This window comes from Strigops habroptila, chromosome 7 (genome assembly GCF_004027225.2).
Source record: "Strigops habroptila isolate Jane chromosome 7, bStrHab1.2.pri, whole genome shotgun sequence".
NCBI classification, from domain to species: domain Eukaryota; kingdom Metazoa; phylum Chordata; class Aves; order Psittaciformes; family Psittacidae; genus Strigops; species Strigops habroptila.
In genome coordinates, this window is record NC_044283.2 from 17,861,138 (window position 1) to 17,887,370 (window position 26,233).

Consider the following 26,233-nt stretch of genomic DNA (forward strand, 5'->3'; position numbering starts at 1 on the left):
GTTTTCAGGTTATATTTGAGAAAAAATTTTCGAGGAGACTGAAACATAATTTCTTATTACTGCAGGCTACCATAAATAATCATAGCTCTGTTATATTACACCATAATGCTTGTCAAAAACTTATTCATTTTTGTAAGCCTTTGTGGGTAAAAAGAAAGTGTTTTCAGAAAATCCTGAAAAATGGCATTATAGATTTTCAAAACTTTGATATGATTCATTTACCGAATAAAACAAAACATAAAGAATAGTACCTAGAAGGACCATACAGCTTACATTATGGAGACAGTGCCTTAAAACCACAAAAATCCCACACCCACAAGCAGGGAAACAAGTAAATGTGTTTTGTCATAGATTTTGTACATCAAAACCATAGCTAAATAAGTTCATTACAGCCAAAAGAAAATCTGAAAAGAGTTAGTGGTGATATACTGTTCCTATTCTTATAAGAATAGCCATACCCCTAGATTATATAACACTGAGCAAAAAAAATCTCTTGAGCAGTTTAGGGGAATAAACAAATTGTATTCTATAAATACTTTTCAAAGAACTGCTGTCTAACTTAATAAAACACATTGCTCATTTGGCATCAAAAAACATCTTTGACATTGCTTCACCAGTGTCACTGTAAAACCAGAATTTGAAGAGTCCTTGAACATCCACCATTTAAAAAAGATTATAATAAAAATTAATAATGTTATAATCTCATTCATATCAAAGTGCAATTACTGGACTAAAATCTGGTAAGAGTAACATTCTGCATAGAAATTGGATTATTTAAATTTCAGGTTCCAGATGCTCACTTGCAATATAATTGCAAATTTATTATCTTTTTAACAAGCTGCTTCAAACTCCTGTATAGATTATAATTTGATGCATTCTTCGCACACATATTGAATCAAACCTACTGCAAGATACCTGTTTTCACATAGTTTTAATGTAGTAGGAAAATAGTCCTGTATAATTTTGTTTGTTGGGAAGTAGGAAGTTCTCTAGCTGTAATGAAATGTTATATTTTATAAGCTCTGTTTATTTGGAATTCAAGGGCCCACATTTCCAAGCCTGAAAGGTAGTGCCATTTAACCCTGTGAAGCAGATGACAGCCATTCATAGTTTTAATGGTATAGGGAAAAAATAACACCAATTCTCTGTGATTAAGTCAAAATGGAGCACAGCATGTTGATTTCAGCAGGTGGTAACAGTCGATTACAGCTTAAAGCAGGTCTGCTCCCATGGGTTGATTTTGTTGGTCTTTTTTAAAAATCTTTTCACCTGCTAACATGACTTTTAATAAGTTTTTGAATTTCTCTGCTACGAGGTTACCCAGATGTCTTTTGCTTCAGTCCTTTCTGAACCTATTTCTATGTTTACTAGTTCAGTTAATAAGGGGTTACATACCACCAAATCACATTATTAAGCTAATGGGGAGCTGAAATCATACAACCAACTGTGCTTCTCAGGAAAAAAAAAAACAAAACTGACCAACCAAACAAGCAATAAAACCAAGCAAGGATGCTGATAAACAGAAAGGCCCTTGACAATTCACAAAGTGAAAGTTCCATTTGAGAAAAAACAGGGAGATTTTTCTTTAAAATGTCATGAGAGGAATGAATAGGTTAGGAAACACTGTTAAGACCCAGCAGCAGAAACCAGAGTGGGTGCAACTCCTCCTCTACTACACACCTTGCTAAGAGAAAATTCTTCTTTACCTTTAAATCCAAGTCACAAATCTCCCTGCAGAAATTTGACAGTGATTTAATCACCCAATGAAAACATAGGACACGACCAAGTGGAAACCTACTGAGACTATGGAGTGGCAGAAGAACTCAAGACTATTTATTTGTAAATTCTACCAGATCCGTATTGCAAGAACTAAGACACACTCAGCAAAGACAAGTGATTAGTGAAACCACCACCAAACCCACTTACATACACATTTTCTACATAAGGCGGGACAATATCAATAACTTAAAGGCAGTCAGAGTGGACACAAATTATATATTTTATTAAAAATAAGTTTTTCCTGCCACTAAGAATTATGACTAGTGTTAAACCTGCAGTCTGTGCTTTGACCTTAGAAACTCTCCCCTGTTAACACACATTCCTTGTTGAACCTTATGGGTTCCCTTCACAGGTGCAGCCACAGCAGCCCCAGCAGGGCAGGGGACCATCGTCCCCCCAAGGCCACTCAAGTCTTTTGCTCAGGTATGGCTGGGAAACCAAATCCTGCAGAGGTCACACACACCTCCTCTGTTCAGCAGCCCAACAGCTCAGTTCAGCTCAGGCCTGGGCACCGTGCCCAAGCTGTGTCATGGTTGTACCCATTTTTGGCCCTGTTTCCTTGGGGAACTTTGAACTTCCGTTAGTAGTGTTAATGGCTGTCTTCCCTCTGTTCCTGACTGGACTTTCGGGATTGACCTCCCAGATCTGACACATTACATCACCACCTCTGATGATGTCCAGGTGGTTGACAGTGACTCCATCAGTACCCCTGCCCTGCTCAGCCCCTGTGGGACCATGCCCTGCTCCATGAGGGCACTGCTGGGAACAGCATCAGCTCCTGGCTTATCTGCTTTATGGAGATACTTCCACAACTTCTTCACTCCACTTTAGAAAAAAAAAAACAACAAACCAAAACAAACAAAAGCAGTGCTCTCTGGCAAGCCAGTGGGCTCATGTCTGCAAAATCTGAATGATGAAGACTGAAAAACTTAAGAAAAGGCCATTAGTGAAAAGCAGTGCAAAGGCAATACTTCCTACAGTCACAAAGCAGTTAAGTGAATCTTTTTTTTCTGTAGGGAATATGAGATATGGGAATACATGCCCTGAAATATGCAGGAAAAAGGGAGGCTTAAAAGCACACATATAGTTTCTTGCTATTGTGATACAGAGGTACAATGTAGGAGCATTAATCCTACATCAAATCTCTTTATATAATGTTTTTAGACCACAAAAAACTTACACTTGTATGGTCAGGATCATTAACTGCCCTCAGGAGAACCTAGAACACTGAACAAAATAAATTCCCACAGGAAAACCCAAATCCATCTCATTAATAAATAGCTAGCTGCCAGATAACACAATTCTTTTCCCTCTTCAGTTCACTGGTATTCTCCGCCACCCACAGTCCACTCTTTCTGTTCTCCTAACCAGGCAAAGCTGCTTCTGCTTATTCCTGCTCTTGAACACAGCTCTTCAACGCACACTCAAACCAAAGCACATTAATGGCTGCATACACTCAGGTTGCAGGAATACACCTTCACATGCTTGAAAACATGCACTATGTTGCTTGAGAGAAGGAAAGTGGTATTGAACACGGTTTCCACAGAGTCTCTCTCCACACTAGGCTTTTGGCTGTCCCTCAATGCCACAAATGGTACAAAGACTGTGCGGCTGTTGAGAAAAACTCTGATCTACCTAAAGAAGCATCTACTTTCTTCTACCAAAGACAGCACTTTGCAGGTTATTGATAAAGCTGTAAAACAGCACAGGTCTCAGAATAGATTCTTGTAGTACTCTGCTTCTTACCAGCCTCCAGGTAGAGTATGACTCGGTATTGACTAAGCCTAGTCATCCAAATGGGCCTTTCTTTTTTTTATCCACCTCATCGCCCACCAATCCAAACTGTAATTTCCTTGATGTACTTGAAGTGCATGCACGCTTTCAGATACCTTTACCCATAAACACAAAAGAACACAAGTACAGAGCTGCAGGCTAAATCCTATACCTGGGTGCATTGTTAGATCTTTAGGTGCAGCTTGGAAAGTACAAGAGAGATGTATTTCTGCCTGAAGAACTGCAGGATCAAGGGTCTAGCCAAATAACTGGACAGAATACTTCAGTACAAAGTGTGGCCTTCTAAAGCTTAAGACTCATTCCTAAATCTACATTTTTGCAGTCTACATCAGAAGATAGGTGATAGTCCAAGATGCACTTTTTATTAAAGAGAACTAATTTTCAAAGAAAATTACAATCACTGTTTTGTTTTTATTACAGCTGTCTTATTGACACGTCTTACAATGATCCTTAGAGATCATCTAGATTATAGGATTATAACAGAGTAGCAGGACTAAATGTTTGATTATATTTTAAGTACTTGTAGAGGCTCAAGATGGACACTCAGAAAAATATTTACCAGCAAGTAGCAAGATGGAGTCATTTACTGCTAAGTAAATTAAGTATATGACTAAAACTGCCAAATATTAAAAGAGCCCCGATCAAAACAGACTGGAACCAAAAGCACATATTCAAGAGACATTTATATATTTTGAAATGTCACAAAGGGTGCTAGCTAATTATGATTACTACAAAATCTTGAAGTGAGCAACAAAACCAAAGAAGTTCTTTTCAATGCATGCAAAGAGGACACTAATTGCCACTTCCCCAAATCATCAATAGTTGATAAAGATTAATTAAATCAACATTAGAAAATGAAACTAAAAGCAAAGTATATATTTTTCACTTGTAAAGGCACAATACGTGAATGTAATTTTGTTATTCTAATTTGTTTTGATGGCAGTGTTTGCCATCCAGTGGGGAAAAAGGGAGGAATGGAAGCTCTCCTATTCACTGCGTTTGGAGGTTCTGTTAGCACCTCATAAACCCATTCTTGCTGCCTTTCTAGTTCAATAATAATGAGCCTATTTCTTCCACAGTTTTCTCAATCTTAGTCCATTCTTTGTACTCAGGAGTACTAATGTACTCTATGCCTACCAATTTTGAACATAAAAATCTGCTTCTCTTCAACATTTTTTTTTGTCTGCTCTTGCTTTTAGTTTATCAACTCTTAGACTCCCAAGAACAGTATGTTGAAGAACTATGGTTGTGGACTGGTAGCTTCCTGGTTTTTTCTACAAATTTCTATATCATCTGTATATAGCCTGATTAACCTATGTTGCTTATCTATTATTTGCAGGATGTGTGAGCACACATGCATATTTCTAACTAGTGATGCAGAAGCACTTGGTTTTGCTATTGCTAAGCAAAAAGTAAGAGTACAGTGTACAATAATTTACTTTGTATTACGTTCCTCAAAACATGTGTGCCTTCAGAGAAATAAACAAGTTGACTTTTAAATCGCACAAGGGTTTCTGCCAAAAACTCTGTCTGCTGGATAAAAAAGAAAAAAAAAAAGTGCTCCAAACATCTTAGTTGTGTTGTTCTGCTCTTTTAATTCTTAGTGCACTGCTAATGTCACATGAATAAGAAAAATGGACACAGATTCCGTAAGACTGATGAACTGAATAAATGAAATCAAGTCCTTTTCTGATATATGTAGATGCATTGATTTGCGCTGTGTTATCAAGAGAAGATTGTGGCTCAGTCTTTTCCTCATTCTTATATTTTCTGACGAATCCATAGCAAAACAGAGACAAGCACAGAGTAGAGACTCAAATTCAAAAGCATATTTTGCTCTTCTAGCTGGCTCAGCTGGTCATAGTTTTAGAAGCTATAGATAACACTATAAAAGGATCAAATCTGTAGATCCCAAAACCCATTTACTTGTGGGAATTACTCATACAATGGGACACTTGCACTCTATCTCAGTGGCTTTTTTCCCTTAAGACTGCAAGATATAAGATGTGATACTGCAATTAAGACTAATAAAACAGAAAACAAACAAACAAAAAAAAGATTGTAACATCTTAATACAATTGATCCAATTTTTGAGCTAAGAATAAAATTGTAAAAGACAAACACACTTCTATAATAATTCATATTATCTTGTAAAGGCTGAGGAGTTTTTAAATAGCAGTATAAATAACTGCACCCCCTTCTTGCTTGTCTTCTTATATTGCTACTAAAAATACACATTTTCTTACTCAAAAGATCATCCAAAACACATAAGAACAATAATATTTCACAATCACTGTTTCAGAATGTACTCCAGTACACTTCCATTTAGATCCACTTACAGCCAGTTTATTATTTTTAAAATCCTGTTCCTAGCTCTATTACAAAAACCTGAGCTTCCCCTTAATATTAGGAAACTTATAGCACTTAGAAGGCTAGGAAAAAAAAGTGTAGCTGATACTGCAGATTCATCATTTATCTCAAGTGCTGAACTAACTGTAAATAGTAAGAAATACACCATTCAGAAAAGTTGGTCCCAACTCAAACCCCACAATACACTAAAAAGGAATTAAAGTACAATCTTAGCTTTTCAACATACAAAGAGTATCCAATTTCTTTATCAACTTATTTTAGCTAAAGCTGAGGTTCCACTGTTTTGTTGGATCAGGAAGAGATTATTTAGATGTCTTCAGAATTAGTCTCCAAGCTACTTGGTATTTACAAGCCCATGCATATGCCTAAAACTGTGTATTCCTTGAGATATAAAATGAAGTAGTTCACAATCAAAAATTGCAAAATATACTTTTTTCAGGTTAGATCTTATGTATAAAAAGAACAAGAACCTACAGGGGAAAAAAAAATCGAAACCAAACAAAACCACAACAAAACCAACAAACAAACAAACAACAAACACCAAAAGCACTTCATGTATTGAGTTTGGAATGGAAACAGTTTGTTTGTATTGTTTTGTCAAAAGCCTCAGTGAACTGAAAAATGGTTAAAACATCAAATGACAAACTACTGACAAAATTTTTCTATCCAAATAATACCTCAGTCATGGAAAAATCATTGGCTTATATGACTGGATCTTATAATGTGGCACAACAAATCACAATGGTCTCCTGTAAGATCCAGACTCCTTGAAACGAGGGCCAAATTGAAGAACCATCTCAGCCCCTCTGTAGCTGCCAAAGTTTTGACGTCCTTGGCCACCACAGTTTGCTCTAAGGATAGATGCATAAAGATTATGGTGAAGGATCATTATTTTACTGAAGAATTAACTGCATAACACTTCACTCTTAGATCTCCTTCATTTCTAGAGCTAAAATAGCATTAAAAAGACAGCTAATCATGCTTCCCTTTTCTACTTTATACATCAGAAAATGGATGCAAAAATGAAGAGATCTTCTCATTTTCAGGTATGCAGACTATGGTCCTAGTGGACATGCCTATGGACTGAAATCAATTACCAGCTAGTCTTATACGAAAATTGAACTTAACATTTGCAAACTATCAGACTACCATTTTTTTGCAAATAAATGTCCTGAACATCAGGATATTTTTAATAGACAGTCTAAATTAATTAAATCATCATACTGATTGTGAATTTTATTAAAATTAAAAATTAGATTGAATCCCAGTCTTCAAGCTTCATTGCATCCATATTCAGAGAACTCAATACTAGAGCCACAATAGCAGCCTGGGTGGCATCACAATACAGCATGTGGGCTGCTGGAGCAGCAGTGAAGGTACTGAATAGAATTTAGCTACAGATTTTTCCCCCACAAATGCCATCATCACACTGTTTAAACTCCCTCCCATAGCCTCAAGGAATAAGCATGTGGCACCATTAGAATGATGGCTGCCAGCTTTTCCTGTGGCGCAACTCTTTCTTTTCATTATTGTTCAATTAACTTTTTTTCCAAATTTACAATATGACATGCACAAATAATTGAGTTTCTTATTCCATTATAACATTTGTACATAGGCAGACAACCATTACAGATCAACTTTTTTCTAAAATAAAATCATTCGGTATTACTGTATATCCTCTTCACTTTGGAAGACCAGAGAAAAAGAGAACGGCATGCCTAACAAGCGAGTTAGAAAATTAAATGGAAGAATTCAAAGTCTTTCGTAAAGCATTTCTTCTAAAAGAGAAGTGATGTTCAAAAGGAAAGGAAGAGATCATCAGAATGGGAGTCCCAGGTTCTCAATCAGGGAGGATTGCTCAGGGAGCTAAGCACCACTTTCATACTATTAAACCCCTAGCATCAAAAGATTCAAAGCTAGTTACTTGGTCCAAGTACATTCATTACACCTCTGCCTCTTTGAATTCATCTCTCAACCTCTATCCTGATAAGTGGAGTGTCATAAACCAAAACGAGCTGTCACAGGCTCTGATTCATGTACAAAACAGGCCAATTACCCGACATTTACAGCCCCAAATATATCAGGGAAGGAGTTAGGTCCATCAGTCTTACAAATTCAGCAGGGACAAATTCAGCAGCATCCATCAAAGCCTTTCTCATCCTTCACCTCGGCACTTGCTTTAAGGTTCACTCCTGCAACAGCTCAGCCTCAGAGGGCAGCAGGCATGGGGCTTGCACAGACCTGGAACTGGAAGAGGAGCTGCAATATGATGTACAAGGCCACGTGCCAGGCACACATTGGGTGCCTGGGCCTCTTCGTTTCAGGATGGCAGGGAAAGGAGCAGCTGTGCTTCATGTGCTAGTGCTCACTGCTGCTCCACTGGCCCAGTGTAAACCCAAACAAAAATAATAAATATAATACAGGTAATTAAAGTGCCTAATGGTGCTTTTTGACTTTTGCAAAATAATCAATTCTCATAGAGATAGTGGTGCTACATTTTTGAAACTAGGGTGCACCTGATCTCTCTTCTATCTCTATTGCTACAGCTTAAGATACTTATCTTGGAGGGAGAGACCTGCATTCAAACATATCTTGTACTCAAGGCAAAGCAAGGATCTTTCTTAGAGCACCCACCACACCAACAAAAATTTTTAAGGATTCTTGGCTGGTGTCCATCTTCCTTTCTGCACTTGAAAAATATAATTAAAAATCCGAGGTAAACAATTGAAATTTATTAGGCCAGAGAAAGTGTGAGTATAAATTCATAGGCACTAAGTTCCTAAAATATCATATGCCGTTATGGATTGGATGCGAAACTGACTTCTGTTCTGGGCTGTGAACAATGTCACTTTCAAGAAAAGGAAAAAGAAAACACAAACAAATAAACCCCCCAAACTCCACCCAAAACCACAATTTGGAGTCTGTTAAAGAAAAGTAAAATGATTTTGAGATGCCTGTCAGACACTTACATAGAGTTTGGGAAATACAGGAGAAACCTGTATAGAACTAAAATGTTTTCGCCTTTTCAATCCAATATTTCAGTGTTTTTGAGCAAGACTGTAATAGGCAGGATACATCTGCTCACTATCATCTGCAATATTTCCTATTCATTGCGAGAACAGATGGAGCCTCAGTAATCCTTAGCAGATCTTACTGAACGATGTTTTGGAATAACATCAAAACTGGAATATACAATATTTCATTGATGGAAAAAATCCCCTCAGTTACTGGCAAAATCAAAAGGACAAACCACAAATGAGCCAGTGTTAAAAGAACTTCTTATTTTTCTGTAGCAATTTATCCCACTGAGCTCTAAAATTATATATGATTTTTTTTCTTTTTTTAAATGAACAAAGACATTCGAATTAGAGGTTTTGTTCATTGGATGTTTTATGCTACATTAGGGCAAGCAACTAACCACATTTAGGGCATATTACTATTTTTACACTGCTGGTTAACCAAAGCAGAGGATAATCACCTTTGGTATTTGCAGGTTTATGCACTTCAGTTTCTGTCGCTGTTGCTAGTGACATCAGCAAATAATTTTTTTCAAGCAGCTTAGATGCAAAGTACACAGCACAGTTATCTCATTCAAAGAGCAGTTCAAGGAATGAAATGCAATCCAGACTATCTGAACCCTTTCACCTCCCTTCTCATTCTTAGCATAAAGAAGTTTGCTATGAGGCAAACCTACTCCCAGCAGTTTCAGCTCCTGCATAAAACAGCAATTTAATGAGCTGTGCAACGAAGAAATCACTTCTGCCCTTAAGTCTGCTATATGGATGCCCTGGTTTGCCAACTCTCCAGCTGGCCCAATGCAAGTTCTGTTTGCCAGGCAAGGGAAACATACAGCTTGTGTGGCATTCAGGCATAGAGCCTAGCTAAATAAATTAGCATTCTGCCAGTGCAGAACAGCAAACCTTCAAGCAGAGCTTATTGACTGTGTCTGATTACAGGTTCCTAAGAGCCTTGTTACAGTCAATAAAAGGTATGTGAAGAATGATGACAGTGTTAGGACAACAATACATTTCCACAGAGAGAAATTTATAAGTTACAGTCACTAACATTTCAATGAAGCATTTATAGTAATCATTAAAGACAATCTAGGATATCACTTTCCTATGTAGTCGCAAGTCTGAGGTAAGACTTATCCTAGATGAAATATTTAAACCTTGTCTCTTTTTGAGTCTTCTGTTTTGTAAACCTACATAGGATAAACAGCACATATTTTAAAAAGCATAATTAGAAGAACAGCTGTAATTTCTGGTGGTTGTTCTTTAACTGTTTCTGTTGCAACAGATTAAATATCAGATATGGCTTGTCTACAGAAATCAGCTTCCTGAAGTAACAAAGTCTTCAAAAAACGAAGCTAAGTAGTAGAGACTTGAAAGGAGGTATTGCTAGAGAATCATACAGAAGAAATCTTTTCTTCAACTAATAGAATCATAGTGCCTATGCAATCATAACTGCATAGGCACTATGAAACTTCATTGAATGCAATTACCAAGTCTTCCTTCCACTCTTATTTTGCTCACATCCTGGTACTGGTTTGGGGAAAACTGATTTAGTAAGAGCAAGTAAGTTTAACAGCAAGAAACTGTTTATAAGCGTAGGAATTGTTGGTTGTAACCCAACTAATACTTGCATTTTGTCACATAATAGTTAAAATGGATTTTGTAATTTTCAGAGTTCCCTGTCTTTTTGAAAGCATAGAAACATTAGTCTTGGGCTGCACTAAATAACATTTTATTAACTCATAATCCATTATAATCCCTCGAAAAGCTAAAGTACTATCAGAGTTTTGCTTTCGAGCCTTAAAGCAACTTCAAACATGGAAATAGCTTACAGAAAAAGGTGTTCGCTAACTATTTAAGAAAGTAGTATGCTCTGAAGTATAGATAGAAATTTTGTTTCAAAATGCTCACCGGTTGCTTCGTTCTGTGTTCTAGCTTGATTCATTTCAGAGGATGTGAACAAATACCACCATCCAAGTCAGGTATACATGTGGTAATCAGAATTACAAGCATTTCTAGAAAGCTTCTACATGTACAGTGAGAGAAGCATTTTTAGTACTGCAGTAGCAGTTAAAATGTAAGCTAAGAACTTAGCATTTAAAGTAAACAATACTTGCAGGAATTTACACAGACTTTCAGACTACAGGACTAATCAAGTGTCAACTAATAATGACAGTTAGCAATCGTTGCTGTAACAACTGTTCACAGAAGCATGACAAATATAATTTTATAGAAATTAATTCATACAGCAAAAAGTATATTTTGGTTTACCATTGCCTTCATTGTTGTAAGACAACATAGCTTAACAATTATTACTCTCCAACGGTTTTTCAACCATCTTTGTGAAGCTAGCTGATCTAAGTCTAGTTATTAATTAACAAATAACCATCCAGTTTAAAAAAAAGGCACTAATCAAATCAGAATTAATGGGTTTGGAGACTTAATTGCCACTTCATTCCAAACCCAGTTCAAGGTCTATTAATCCCTTGGTTTAACAGTTTAAGAGTATTTCTCCTTTGTCCTCAACAGATTTTGAATCAGAACATCTATCATTGCTTCTTTCTGTAGTAGCTGGCCTGCTCTAGCAAGGTCTGGGAAAAGAAGCTTAGGCTGTTTGCTTCTGCTCTTTAACTTTTTAGAAAATGGAGAGTTCCAGCTCATTACTGATTAATGAGGATTCCTTACAAATACGTAATCTGGAATATGTAAACACCCAGGACCTTTCCTTCCATTTTAGTGGCATGCTCATTAGACTAAAACCATGTCTCGGTTGATCTTTCTTTTTCTTGTCTAGTGGGTCTGGCAATTTGGGCTGCATGGACCTACCACTTCACTGGCAGTCCTTGAGTTCGAAGTTTTCCTCTGACCTAGATCATACAATTTTTAATTCTCTAAAATTAGGGATGGAATTGCAAAGCTACCAACATCTGTGGGATGCAGGAGACTTCATGGCATACACAGTACAACTGGGCAATGTTATTTGTGTAGATGTATCTCTAACCTGAAATAGTAAGAATGCCAGTTCTGAATTTGAACTGTCTCCCATTTTCCAACCAACACTCCAAAACATCTAATGGGTAGCATTATGGATGTAAAAATGGGGTTCATGAACATTCTGCATGGTGATTTAAAAAAGTGCGTGTGCGTGTGCTCATCTGCACCTATCTAGTCTCCTTGTCTAAGGCAGGTAGAGCCCACACATGAGATATGTTTATAGTTCAGCACAGACTAACCTGTGTGGTCTCTTGTTGGATTAGAGTTACTACTGATCGTATTGTTTATTTCCACACACACCCCCCTTCCCCCTCAGAGTTTCAGATAAATTAGACAACGGTCTATTACATCATGTAGCTGTGATTTCACAGTAAGAAATACCTAAATGGAAAGTTATTATCATCAGCAAGCTCACTGAAAACTTTTATAAGAGTGTATAAAATTAGAGAAAAGAAGACTAAATATTTCTTACTTCAGATGACTAAGCTGCAAGAAAAATTAGTCTTGTTTCTGCCAACATTAATTGTGCTTCTTTCACATATTGGTATTTATTAAAAACTGTGACTGTTTAGTATATCCACAGTGCAATCTGTTTTGGAGCTATTCCTAAGCATATAGAAATCATGTGGTTAGCATATAAAAGCACACAATAATTACAACAATTTCACTTAAATAAGGATAGACTTCCCATCACCCAAAAATTCCACTGTATAGTACCGATTTGCATATTATTGAGATTGGAAACTTCATTTCTATAAGTTATTTGGAATCCCACAAATTTTTTCTTCTCCAGGTATAAACAGCATTAAGGACTTGGCTTTCAGAAGTGCTCAGCATTCAGGTCAGAACAATTAAACTTCATTAAAAAGAATTCAAGTTTAGAATGAAAAAAGATAGAGTGCTTCCTTTTTTTTTGTTGCTAGGTCTTCATTTGTGTGTATGCAGAATACCTAGCAATCCCCACTGATGTTACAAGTCATGTGAGCCCATGAATATTCAGAGCTCTTCAACAACAACAAAATAACTACAGTTATCCAGACAGCTCTAAGATTGAACTTCTTAGAACAACTTACAATATGCAATTACAAAAATGAAATTGCAATTTCCTATCAGCACCATTTAGAAATAGAACATTGGCTTTGTGCAATAAGCATGCACTTGCTTCTTTTCATTTTTTTACTTAAAAAGAACTTCCACAAAAAGATAAAAACCCAAAGAAAATATTTTAATTAAAAATTATGTTCAGAGTGGTGTCATCCTGTGGAAAAAAAAAAACCCCAACAAAAAAAAAATCACAAAAAAATTCTCAAATGGTTAACTTAACATTTAGGAAACAATATCTTCAGAAACTGAATCCAGGCATTCAGTGTAGAAGAGCTGAATAAAGGCAGTTGCAGAAGTTAGATTTCCCTCTACTCCACATACAAGTGGACACTTTTTTTTTCTGTTGAATTTTTTTTGCTAATCCTAGAAAAGAAAATGAATTATGGATGGAAACCCAATTCCTCTCCCAGTCTTTAACTCTTGCTTATTTTGCAACCAGAAAATTTGTTATTTTCCACATTTTTTTGTTACATCCCTCAAATGAAAAATGTGATGTTGAAGCCCTCCTATCTCCCATTTCCCATCAGAATACTCTTGCCAGTTGGCTGTAACACTCTCTGCAGCAGCCAGAATCTTCTACTGCTAACTAGATATTTTCACTGGAAATATTTAGTTCTAAACAAAGTCATATAGCATGGCTTTTGCATAATTAGACTTCTTAAGGCACGGATCCAAACAAGGAAATGGGAATAAGTCAAATCATTCAGTGCTCCCCAAACTGAAACAGAATCAACTTTTTCATAAACTGAAGTTATTACAACCCTCCCTGAATCTTGATGCAATAATATATAATCTAATTTTAGTCATTTGCAATTGTTGCAAGTTTATATTATCTCTTCACTAAAACAGAATGAATGAGATCCATTTAATCTTCATTGTTATAATCAGAAGTCATTAACTTAAACTAGGAAGGTGTGAAATTAACGCTGCAGCTACATCAAATTTTAGTATGTTTGCTGAGGGACATTTTTATCTAAATTTTTTTTTTTTTTAAAGCAGTATAGCATAGGTTAATTGCTTCAAGAGAGCTGAAGAATAAATCTTCTCCAGATTACTCAACAATCTTTTAATTTATTGCTTTTAAACAAGGGTGTACTTTAATCCAGCTATTCAACTTTTGCCAGCAATTTCACAGTTTATCATAATATTTGCAATTTAATTAAATGCTAATAAAATACATCACTCGTATCACCTGCAGACCAGGATGCGAGTGGCTCAATTACTTCAGTGTTTACAGCTCGCTGAGTTGTGAAGGGCAAATGGAAACTTTTGCACATTGCTAAACAGCATTTATTTGAGAACTAGCACTAGAGGAAGATATGAATGCTTTGTCTCAGATTCAAAAAACAGAATAATAAATAGAGAGGCAGAATGGATATATCAATATTCCTTTATGATAAAAGGAAACTGATTAATAATTAGGACATATTTTAAAAGGAGCAAGGTAGCATTTCAAGAAAAAGGAAATATGATTTTGGTTGTGCTATTTATCAGTCCATGTCTGTACTGATCTTAGTCTTGTATTTCTTCTGGGTTTTATATATACTTGTAAGGCAACCTTTAGGTGGTTTTCTAGAATTATTAATTGCTTGGTTTTTTCCCCACCATGTTGATTACTGCCTTTTTTTAATTCACTAAAACACAATAGCTCATCAAGGCCTGATGAAATTCATAGGTACCCTTGACATTTTCCTCCAAGTTATAAGCAGGTATGAAAAAAGTCTGTTCTACCCCAAAACACCTTTAATGTTTGCTAAGCTAAGGAAAAAAACCAGGAAGGTTTCAGTGCAAGGTTCATGCTTTCCTATGTAATCTTCCTTCTCTTGGACTGATGCTAATATAGATACTATAGCTACAGATATCAACATCTGCATGCAATTGTAGTCATTTGGGAAAATACTTCATTCAATCTGTGTTCACCATGCATATCCTGGGTACCATTTTCCTTTGTTCTCTCTTTCAAAAGACAACTTCTTTTCTTAAACAGCTACCACTTCAGAAAATTGAGCTTAAGCATTCCTGTTCTCCAGCTGGAAGGACCAGATGTTGGCCACTGGTGTGGTAAGCACAGGACAGCACAGCCCCACAGGAAGGGTCTGAGACTGCTGCCAGGCAATCTCTGCAGTCCCACTGCCCCTCTGATGAGCAACAAGCATGGCTGAAGGAGATCAAGAACATGAGGTGACACAACAGGTGACAACTGGCATCATTCTCATTCTCAGTTGCTATTCAAGCAGCCAACAGCATGAACTTAAACATGTATGCTTTGAGGAGTTCTCTCTGTTTCCCTAGTACATAGGACTTTTACAACAACAGACAAGCCTAGTCCTTTGTACAATATTTAGAGAAGATGATGTCTCTGGGTTGTTCAGAGGAGTCAGTGGGTTGCAGGCAAACAGGCACAGGAACCATGGGACATTTTTGACAGGAATGACGGCAAACACGGTCAGACTGCTGTCAGCAGGGGGCAGGGGACCAGTTTCAGAGGAACTTCAGAATAAAGAAAGCCTAAATCAGAAAGACAGTTAACACTGTCGGACTATATGGATGTTCTTCCACAGGAAAACATAGCAGGTGGAAATATAGATATGCTTATGTTGAAAAATACCACAGAGAAGTAAAGTTAGCAGGCAAAAAACCACCGATCTCTCTTCAAAAGGAAGAAAAAAAATCCTTTGTTTTCATACAAGCATAAGTAACGTATTATTTGTGTGTCTGATTTGTGTCTGATTGCATGTCTGATCAAGCCCAGGATCCAAGATCTGACCAAAGACAAACCAGCTTTGCCTCCAGTTGATTGTATCAATGACCAGTGTACATGTGTTCATGGAGGAAGAGCAGCTGCTGGCAAGACTTCAGAACAGAGATTTGAGCTTTTTCCTAGACTGCAAGAAAAATCCTTAAACACAACCTTATTTGTATATGCTTTGGGACCTACCTAAAAAGTTACCAGTTACCTTCTGCTGTTGACTCATTATCCTAGAATTTTGCGCTTAATTGAAACACTGGTGACTATTGTGCAGTTAATGCTGTATCTACCAAGTTATCATCTTAGCTGCTATCTTCACTCAATTTTGAAGCCCATCTTGAGCAATAAGCTACTTTTCTCATTTTGGTATTTTTCTCCCTGCTGTACTTTCTGAACCTATATGTTCTCTATTTGAACAAGTTCAAGTTCATCAATCTCTTTCCTGACAAAGTCCCATTCTCAAGACCCATCTCTACTGTAGTATCTAAAATATATTGATCAACAGATCAGAATTGTATATACTGGATTATGCTCCAAGGAAATCCTAGGAAATAAACCTACTGTTTTTTCATTCTTAATATCTTAAGAGGTTAAAACTTCATGACAGTGATATGAAAATGGCTGTTTAACAGTAATTAACCAACAGACATCACTTGGAAAAATCTACTGCTTCTCCAGCTGATTTGGGTACTGTAAGTACTCTTCAGACTGACGGCAAAGAAACAAGTTAGATTTTCAGTATATAATGGCACACTGAAGGCAGAAGTTGAAACTTTTTCCCCAAGAAAGAAAAAGAGTCCCGTTAGTGAACTTCAGTCAGATACTGAAAGGAAAGGCTAACGAAATGGCCATTGGGAAACTTAGAGGAAAACAGAGGGAGGAAAAATATTTTATATATGCTCACAGTTAAAAACACTTATGCTGGACAGAGAATGAGTACTATAATTAACAGATTAAGCATTCAGGAAGGGGAAGTGTTGTATAAAGAGAATGGAGACCAGAACAGGGCATTGTAAGGGAGCATTAAGAGAGAAACATAGAAACAAAAGCAGAAGAAATACACTAAAGAGTAAACCAGCAAGCTAGCATGTAAGAAAAGACAGAATAAATATAGCTCTAAATTGTTCTCAAAACCTCACAGTATTGATTTTATGTTTGTATTTTATCGTCTGGTTAGTCATATCCAGGTTAGGGGGTTTTTTATTCTTTCATTTTCTATTCCTTCCCTTTCCCCTTGTTTTGTAATCGAACAAGTGCATGAAGAAAGACTGATGTGGCTACATGTTTTTAATTTCGTGGAATGAAAAAAACAAAATAAAATGATATTCCTTATATTTTCATATGATTTGCCAAAACTAGGAAGCATGGACTAGCAGAATTGGATCTATTTTTAATAGAGACTATCATTTTACATGGCAAAGGGAAGAATCAGAAAAAGTATTTCATTATTAAAAGGTCCACCACCATCTTTTTCACTGTATTTTTCAGCTTCCAGGTGAAACTGTATTTGGAGGCACACTATTGTCAGGCTGCTCAAGTTTTGTCAGCATGCATACACAGTCTATGACACCCTATAATACAGATGTTGATCCTAGTATAGCACATGAAAATGGATGACAAAGAATGGATGACAAAGGAGAAAGCCAAACATGTTGGAGGGTGATGCTTCCTACTCAGGAGCAAGTTTCAGTAAGTAAACACATCAATCTGTAACAACTGCAACATTAGGAACAACAGATCGTGATAAAAAAGTTTGTTTTATTCCTTGCGTCAGTATTAATAAAAATCACAAATCAGATAGCTTTTGAAAAAATATTTACAAATTAAATTATTTCTACGGGCTTCTTCTAATTGTGTCATTCCAAAAAGCTTAGAAGACCATCAAAACTGCATGAGCTTGACAGTGACTCAAAAGATGCTCTTACATATGTTTTCATTGGTTAATCAAGCTTATCGCTAGGAAGAAAATATTAAAATTTGATAGGTACTGCAGTATGGGAAAGTCATGGCAGAGTAGAAAGTGTTATGGCTACATATTCAAACATTTTCAGAAAGATCGGTTTTTTTACCTACAAAAAAAACCAAACACCAAAACCAACAAAACAAAAGGCAACTGGTAAGCTTGAAAATAGTACGACAAGGAGAAATTTTTTACCTTGAGGAGTTCTAACTGTAGTAGCGTCAATAAGCCTGAAGATAAAGCATGCAAGACTCGCAAGGGAAATTTTATGGACTGTGCTGTGTAGAGGTAGAAAGACATAATAATCTCTTGAATAAGGTCAAACCAGGATATTTCTGTGATGTAAAAATATTACGCCCCGCTAATCTCTTGAATACTTCAAATGAATCAATAAAAGAGTGGCATAAGGACAGAAAAAGAGGCATTAAGCTAAAAATCACAGCTTTAGGTAGCCTTTAATATATCACATTAATCAGATGAAGATCAACTCATTAGATAAATGAGAAGAATTAGTTATCAATTCCATGATTTTTTCATATAGTACTACAGAACTTATGATTGGGAGTATCTCTGATGTCACTATATCCTTAATAACAGTTAAGTTAAAATGTCCTGTTTAGAAGTGGAAAGAGGTTTGGGGTGCTTTTTCCTTGTTAAAATCTCCAGGCATGAAGTGTTTGTGGTCGATTAGAATTTTCTTGAATTTATTATTTTAAATTTTTGAAGTTACTGACCTTTTTTATCATCAGCAATACTAAGTCAGTTTTAATGGATTTTTTTAAAAAATAATGAACATTAAAAAAGTTAAAATTATTTTAAACTAATAAAAATTGAATAATAAAGGTCACAATAAAATTACTTGCCAAATCAATGTATTAAAAAATTACTTTACATCCCAAATTAACACAACACATTATAAATCAATCTTGGGGTTGACAGAAGAAAAGATTACATAACGTTAATTCACTATCAGAAAATTGAAGCATTGTTTTCAATTAATCTAAAATCCCAGATGTTACTTTAGTCCGAGCAGTAATCCAGACCTAAGTGGTAAAGGACCCAAATAGCCCTTCTGGTTCCTTTGCTCAAGAGCAGTTTCCCAGACCAAGCAGTGAAATTAATTTAGCTGGTCCTAAAGCACCAAAAATGGCTATTCCAGCTCAGCACTTCAGCACCCTCTACTCAGATTCTTGCTTCACCATGTATACTGCAACACTAAGAGCATACAAGGACCTTGCTTGGGGTAACAAAAAGACTACTCTTGTAGTCTAATATGTCAGATCCCAGTAACCCTTCTTTAACCTTGATGGCAACTTTAAGATGTCAGTTGCGAGGTTTCAGAAAGGCTTTCAAGGAGCAACATAAGTTGTGTGCCTGTATTTCTGTAGTTTTTTGTAAGATGGAAGACACCCTCTCCCACGAAAAAAACCCAAACCCCAAATGAACTAGGAGATATCCTTGATGGGCCCCTGCCCTGACACACACGAGTTACACGAATTCTGAAGGAACATCAAGGGTTAACCATGTTGCAGCACTTTTTATTGCTTCTCACTAGTTTCCTGAACGTTACAATGAATGCATGCAGTGGTTATTGAGAGCTGCCTTGGTTTTGTTCGGAATTTAACAAACAAACAAACAAACCAACCAACCCCAACAAACCAAAAAAACCCAACAAACCAAAAAAACCCACCACCCACTCAAAATCTAGGGAGGTAGCCACAGTACATAATGTACATTAAGTTTGTTGCAATATAAAATGTGTTATTCTGGATATGGATCCAATTTTCACTGGAGTCTTGACTTCTACCATCCATTGCTGGTAAAAGTAAGCAGACAGTGTTGTAAGATGTTGTAGCCTTTGGTTCATTTTCTCAGCTTTGGCAGTAAGGATTCCTTGGTCTCAAGGACATTAGTGGCAGTAGCAGGTAACTTGAAGGTTTACAGGAACTATGAAGGGGGGAGAAAAGTACATGGCAAGAAGAGGAAGGAGGGAGATGGGCATAATATCTGGTGCAAAGAGCTTACAATTTAGATGTTATACTTGACTGACCAAAATGGTTTTGCTCATGCAGCCTAATGATGCACAGCACAGATAACGCCCTGCTAATCCAGCCACAGCGGGGCAGCTGCAGAGCTTCAGTTCTGCTAGAGCAGGCAATCCCAGCCACAGTTCACTTCCCAAGTGAAATAGCACAAAAACAATTTTTACAGCATAACAGATTCCCCAATAATGACTTTTGGCAGCACAGCTGTGTAGGTCAAACTCAACCTACCTCTAACTTTGACACGCAGAACCCTCTAAAATTCAGTCATGGTGAGAAATGTATGCAGATTAAAAAAAAAAACCTTGTAAAAAACAAAAGGAAACAGTGAAAGGTTTATAAAAGCAGAATAATACAGTAGAGGTCACATCAGACTTGTTATCCAGTTACTCAAATGTTATGCAGAAGATATGCCAGATATGACAGAAGATATGCCTTCCTTCCTAAAGGGTTGCTCTGAAGATGTTTTGCAGAGTATCTTCAAAGCAGGAGTTAAAATATTCAGTAAAATAAGAAATACATAGGAAAGCAACTCTTAGACATTTTTACTCCTTTTTTCAAGAAAAATTGCAGTACATTTAGTTGTTTTAGCTACTGTGTGTTAGCACAGTTTGTAATGTTTCTAACTTTGTAAAACACCAAACAAAAACCATTCCAGACATTTTCTGATAACATGAAATAGATTCTTTCTTTCTGATCTAAAAACATCTAAGCTATGGAAAACATTTGACGATTCAAAAGGCAGTATTCAAAACTGTTAGCTTTTCCTTAAAATCTTGTTCGTTTGTTAAAAAAAAAACCCAAACCTGTCAGAACAAAGACTTCTAAGCACAGTTTTAACGGAATAATGTCTGGCAGTTTGTAACCCCCCTAGTGAGCAAGCTTAGTTTTCAATGTTAACAGATTGTTCATACATCCTCCAAAGGAGTAACACATACCTAAAACTTAGATTTCATTATGGTGATTACAATACTCGTCAGAGCCAAGAACCATTTATAGTAGAGTTTTCAACAGAAACTGGCAGTGGATTTATACTGCTGGTGGTTGTAGAGAGAAGATTTTGCTAAAAAGTACTTATTAGCACAGGTTTGAAATGTAGCGCTTCTAGATATTTTCCAAATTAACATCCTGCCCACTGGAAAACAGGTTGGATTGGAAATCCAAGATTCACTGGCAGCAATACTTAGGTTTTTAAAATATAAAACCCAAGAAAAACGTGACAAAACATGGAAAACTACAATGCCAACAAGTTTCATGCAGAGCTTTGTCAAGAAAAACATCTACAATTTTGGTTTAAAATGTTTCTACACTCATTTCAGACATAAACCACTCAAAATGCAGCATAAATGATGAGCGGTGAAGCCTGTGAAACCGATTATGAAGCTTTGTGTGCTAAACTGGTAAGAAGTTCAAAACAAATAGAGAGTTATACTCCTTCACTCATGCAGTTCTGTTGTAGAACTCCTTGACACGAGACAGTCATAGAGATTAAAAAGTTACAAGACAAAGAATGAAGGAAAAAAACCCAAACCTCAATATATATTAAATGCATGCCTTCTGGCTTTAGAAGTCCCCAAGATACACCTCATTTGGAACTGGAATACTAGGAAGCGCCAGTAACACAATTTCTATGTTCTTTCACATCTTCCTTAAACATTGTCAAGACCATTCACACAGACTCGATTCAAAGTGAGAAGAATCTTTGACAGTAAACCCTATATTACCCCCTACAGTCCTAAATAAAAGCAAAGCTAAAACTAGGACTGAAAGACACTTAATCATCCATTTCTACTAATTGTATGTTCACAATAAGGTGGGTAACTGTTAAAGAGAAACTCAGAGGGAAAAATTGTGTAATTTCCTGTACTAACTGCGTAATGGGTTGCCTCAAGAAAAAAGTAAGCATAAAGTTTAGGGATTATATTCAATTAGAAATTTGAGAATTAACAGACATTTGGTCTATTCATCCTTCTGCTGAATATATTAATAATGCACATCAAAAAGCCAATGTAGCTGCTTTCAAAGCATAGACTCCTTTCAGATAGCTTGATAAAAGGTAGCACAAGAAGAAATAACTTGCATGATCTAGTTAAATCCTGAACTGCTGACAGACAATTCAGAGAGGATATATTTTTTTAGGCTTATTTTCTTTGAAATTTTCTCTCTCTACAAACTGAATAGCTGTGCTAAATCTACTGAAATGAGATGGCATCCCATTTATCACTGTGTGGAAACTCTTGATAATGTAAGTACTTTTATAACACCACATTATGTATAATGTAATAGGAGCTGACAATGATTTTATTCATACTATCCTTAAACGAAAAAGAAAGCAGTAAGAAACATGTTTCTTTTGAAATCCCAAAATAAATAGCTTTTTTGTTCGTGTTACTAGTACAGAATAATTCGAAAAAGTAATTTCAGTGTTACTTGCAAGTCTAATTTCAAGAAGCAGAAAACATACATTTTAGTTAACTGAGAAAACTAGCATTCACTTGTGGAACTGAGATAACACTTGCCGTTAGATAATATCTATACTCTCAGTCTAACCTTTTTTACTTCCTTGTGCTTCCCACCAAATTTGCATATGTTTAGACCATCTCCACTAACTTCAAATTTCTTGCAGAACAGTGGGAAAACAGCCAGCTTCCACTTAGTTTATGACTTCATCTCTCTATTCTGATTTTCTCCCTTAGTATTGTCTTTTGAAAAAGTATTCCGAAGGGTTAAATAATTTTCAAACCACAAAATCTTCTCTCCTTATACTCAGCAATAGATGTGCCAAGTCAAAAAGTAGACAGAATGAAAATATTCTACTGATCTATAGGATAGTATTAAGACTGCCTACTTTAGCTGTCATGACAAATTTGACATCTAAATTCAGGAAACTAATTAGAGTCTCTACATTGCCAAACAGCTGATTAAGTGGTTGACTGCTGCAAAAAGGGCAATGTCATTCCTCCCACTCTTCTCACTGTGTGACCCTGCTGCTCTCTGTTGCTAGCTCTGGTATTTGCCTGATTGCCCAGTAAACTTATCCAACCATCAACAAGGGGAGGTGCAGGAGGAATCACTTTCTATGCTGAGGAGGTTTTGTACAGGTTACTGAACTGCACTGGTTTAGCACATGAACAGATAAGGAACAGAACTAGCACAGAACAAGTGATGGTATTATTCGGCCAGAAGCAGAGAGGAAAAGAGGGACTGAAGAATGGTGATCTGACAGATAGGGCCCTTATCCATAGGGCCTGGACATCCTAGCTCCTTGCAGGACTAACGAAAATACAATTATTGTGATGTTTAAGTCACTCTATGCACTTTAGATAATGCAGCATAATACAGATAACAGATCCTCAGCTCTGCTAAAATGAAAAAAAAAAAAAAAAAATTGACTATAAAAAAACCCCTCAACCCTCAGTTTTTTGACTGTATGTTTAAAAAAAATTCCATTGAAGAGTCTGAAAGGAACATTTTAGAGACATTCGAGCAGTAGATCCAGTAAAGAGAGCAAGTTCTGCAGGGCTGCTAGAGTTCAGATCGGAGGCCTTATATAAGCATGTGACTGACTGAGAGGAGTTTTGGCATATACAGTGAAATGAGTCATTACAGTCACTGAGAATACCTAAATAATCCTTTGAAAACAAATGCAATAAAACCTGTAAATGAAAGCATGCTATAATATGTTGAAACATTCTTACTTGAATTGCTTGCAGTTACATATAAGAGAATGACTATTGGAATAAATTAAAATAAACACTAACCATTACCTATTAACCTGGCGAACTTATTACTATTATTTGGGATGACATTTTCCTCAGAATATTTGTAGTATTGGCAATGTAATGTTGAATCTTTGTTTTCTAACCTGTTTTTATTTTTTTATATATATATATAATGATTAATAGACTTGGAAAGTTCCATAGTTTTGGAAATAAAAGCATTCTTAAAAATCTGTTACTTCCAAATCTTTAGTGTTACGCCTTCTACAAGACAGTTTTATACTTAACACTTTAAATGCAGAGTGTCAATAAAAATCTTGCAAAAGCAGATCACACATTTAACAACAACAACAACAAAATGACCAACCAAAAAAAAAAAAAACCCAACAAACAACAAAACCCAGATGAACAAACAAAAAAAAAAAAAAAAAAAAAAGACTGGGAAATAAATGGCTGAGTAGCAGTACTGCAGAGAAGGTTCTGATAAGTAGATTGAGCTATACATTGTAGAAACTGTCCCTGCTCTGTTGACTTTGGTGAGTTGGAGGAGAATCCCCTGCTGGATTACTCTAACAAGTTTTAGTCAAATAAAGACACACATAAAATTAGACCAAGCAGAGACTATGACAAGAAAATTAATAAGCTTAGAGACTGCGATCTGTGAGGAAGGGCTGGCCTTAGGGAGAGAAAAAGGGCAAAGATATATGGGAACAGTATTCAAGTGTTTGAAGTGATATTACAAAAAGAATGAACAATTACAATGTTTCCAAATCTAAAGCAGTAGAGAAGTAACTGGCTTACCTTTCAATAAAGGAGACTTGGGTTAGGTATTGGGAACCCGCCCACAGTGTAAACTATTAAATTAATCTAGCATAAGGAAAACACATAAACCAGGGAAAATGGTGAACTGCGAGCAAGTAAGATTTTGAAAAACATACTATTCCTGATACTCATCGATGTAAGTACTGCCCATCAGCCTTGAAACTAGAGAGTCCTATATGCCTTTCTTGATAGTGACTCCAGTCACACACTTCTAACGTTCTAAGGCCCAAGTATGGTTACTGCGAGTTATGGCAAGAAAGTTGGAAGAACTGGGGCGGGGGGGGGGATGAACATACGTTATGAAAAAGAGAGAAGTATATATTCTCTACATTAAAGAAATTGCATTCCTAGCTGAGTAGTAGCAGAAAGTATAGTTTCCTCTGGTCTGACATGGGAATCTAAGTTTTGTCTCCAATATATTGGAGAGAAATACACTGCAATCTATTACATTTTCTAATACATATTATACCTTTGCTCTCTTCAAAAAAGAATCAATGAGCCATAGCCCTTTTTTTTTATTCTTTATCATGCTGCTCTTCACAGGGACTGCTATTCTCTTTTCAATTTCAGTGGCAAAATAGACTTCAAGTTAAATCTGATTGAAAACCCCACAAAACTGTAACTTTACACACACATATATTATTATTATGAATGTATATGTGTGTATATATATTCTATGGTTATACTGAGAGCAAGTTTCAGCTATGAACTCTAACTTAAAACAGAGTAACAGTTTTAATGATAAATGATAAGTGGCAGCCTGTTTTCTCCAGAGATACACATGCTTCTCGCACCGACCGAGAATAAGAAGTCACAAAATAAGTCAGTTCTTCCATCATAGCCACAGGCTTTGCACTTGGAAATGATGAATGCATGCACCAAAAGTAATTAGGTTAAGTACTGGGCAAAAAAGAAATCATGGAGGTATTGAAGTCTAACAAACGTTTGCACCTTGTTACAGGTTTTGCATAACTTCTGTATAACTCAGTAACAACTTAGTAGAACTGTTTCATTCAAAGCTAGTCTGTAATTCTTCATTAAAAGACAAAAATTAAGAAGTTTTAAGTCTCTGCAACTGTAACAACTACTTATTTCTGTTCTTCATTTCCACATTCTTAAAGTTTAAAACACTGTATTGTTTCTGTAGACATTAATTTTTAATGAATGATGAACGTGTGTGTATTTGACAAAAAAAAAGTCAAATCTAAAGAGCAAGATTATTCTTAGCCCTCTGTGGCTGTCCAAGGAGATTAAGAGGATTTATTCAGAAGAAGGGCACAGCTGTAGCTCCAGTCCCAGCTGAGCCAGGGAAGACAGGGAGTCCAGAACAAAGTGCACCACTGCCCTCATACAAGTCTACCAGGGGTATGTGCCCTTCCAACTTCTGACATAACATCTGTATTTTTCTAAGCTTTAAGTAGCAGGACTGCTATCTGATGGCTAAGGGCACTACATAGCTCCAAAACTAACATTAAATTGCAATGTTGCACAATATTTCCTTCATTGAGTACTAGGGAATTTTTATCTCCTGAGTGATTAACTGACAAGTCATTAGTTGTGAAGGACAGTGAAAGAGGAATTGCACACCTGAATCCAGGATAACAAAACCACAAAACCCTTCACTGATGTACACAATGAGAATTTCAATCTTCTGATATTTTGTTAGTTTTAAAATAGTTTAATATTTTCCTAAGATGGTCCAAAATCTTCATATATAGTTCTGGGAAAACAACACCACACACCCCACCCCACCCCCCCTGAATATGAAACATCAAATATCACAGTTAAATGACTAAGAAGAATGGCAAATGAACTATAATGAATCTGATTCCAGTAACACTGAATGTCAGGCTACTGATCATCCTTTCAAGGATAAGTCTACATGT

The 26,233-nt window shown here is 36.3% G+C and overlaps 1 protein-coding gene across 5 annotated transcripts in view; it reads right to left on the reverse strand.

Moving 5' to 3' along the window:
- KCNIP4 (potassium voltage-gated channel interacting protein 4) overlaps positions 1-26,233 on the reverse strand; it is a 418,997-nt gene that overhangs the window by 122,541 nt on the left and 270,223 nt on the right. Inside the window, exon 1 of one of the 5 annotated variants that reach the window (XM_030492531.1) lies at positions 10,869-10,910. The exons of the other annotated variants lie outside the window; for them this stretch is intronic. Coding sequence (XP_030348391.1) covers positions 10,869-10,902 — 34 coding nt within the window. The 5' untranslated portion in view covers positions 10,903-10,910. Of the gene's footprint in view, positions 1-10,868; positions 10,911-26,233 lie in introns of those variants that run through there. 5 annotated transcript variants of the gene reach the window in all.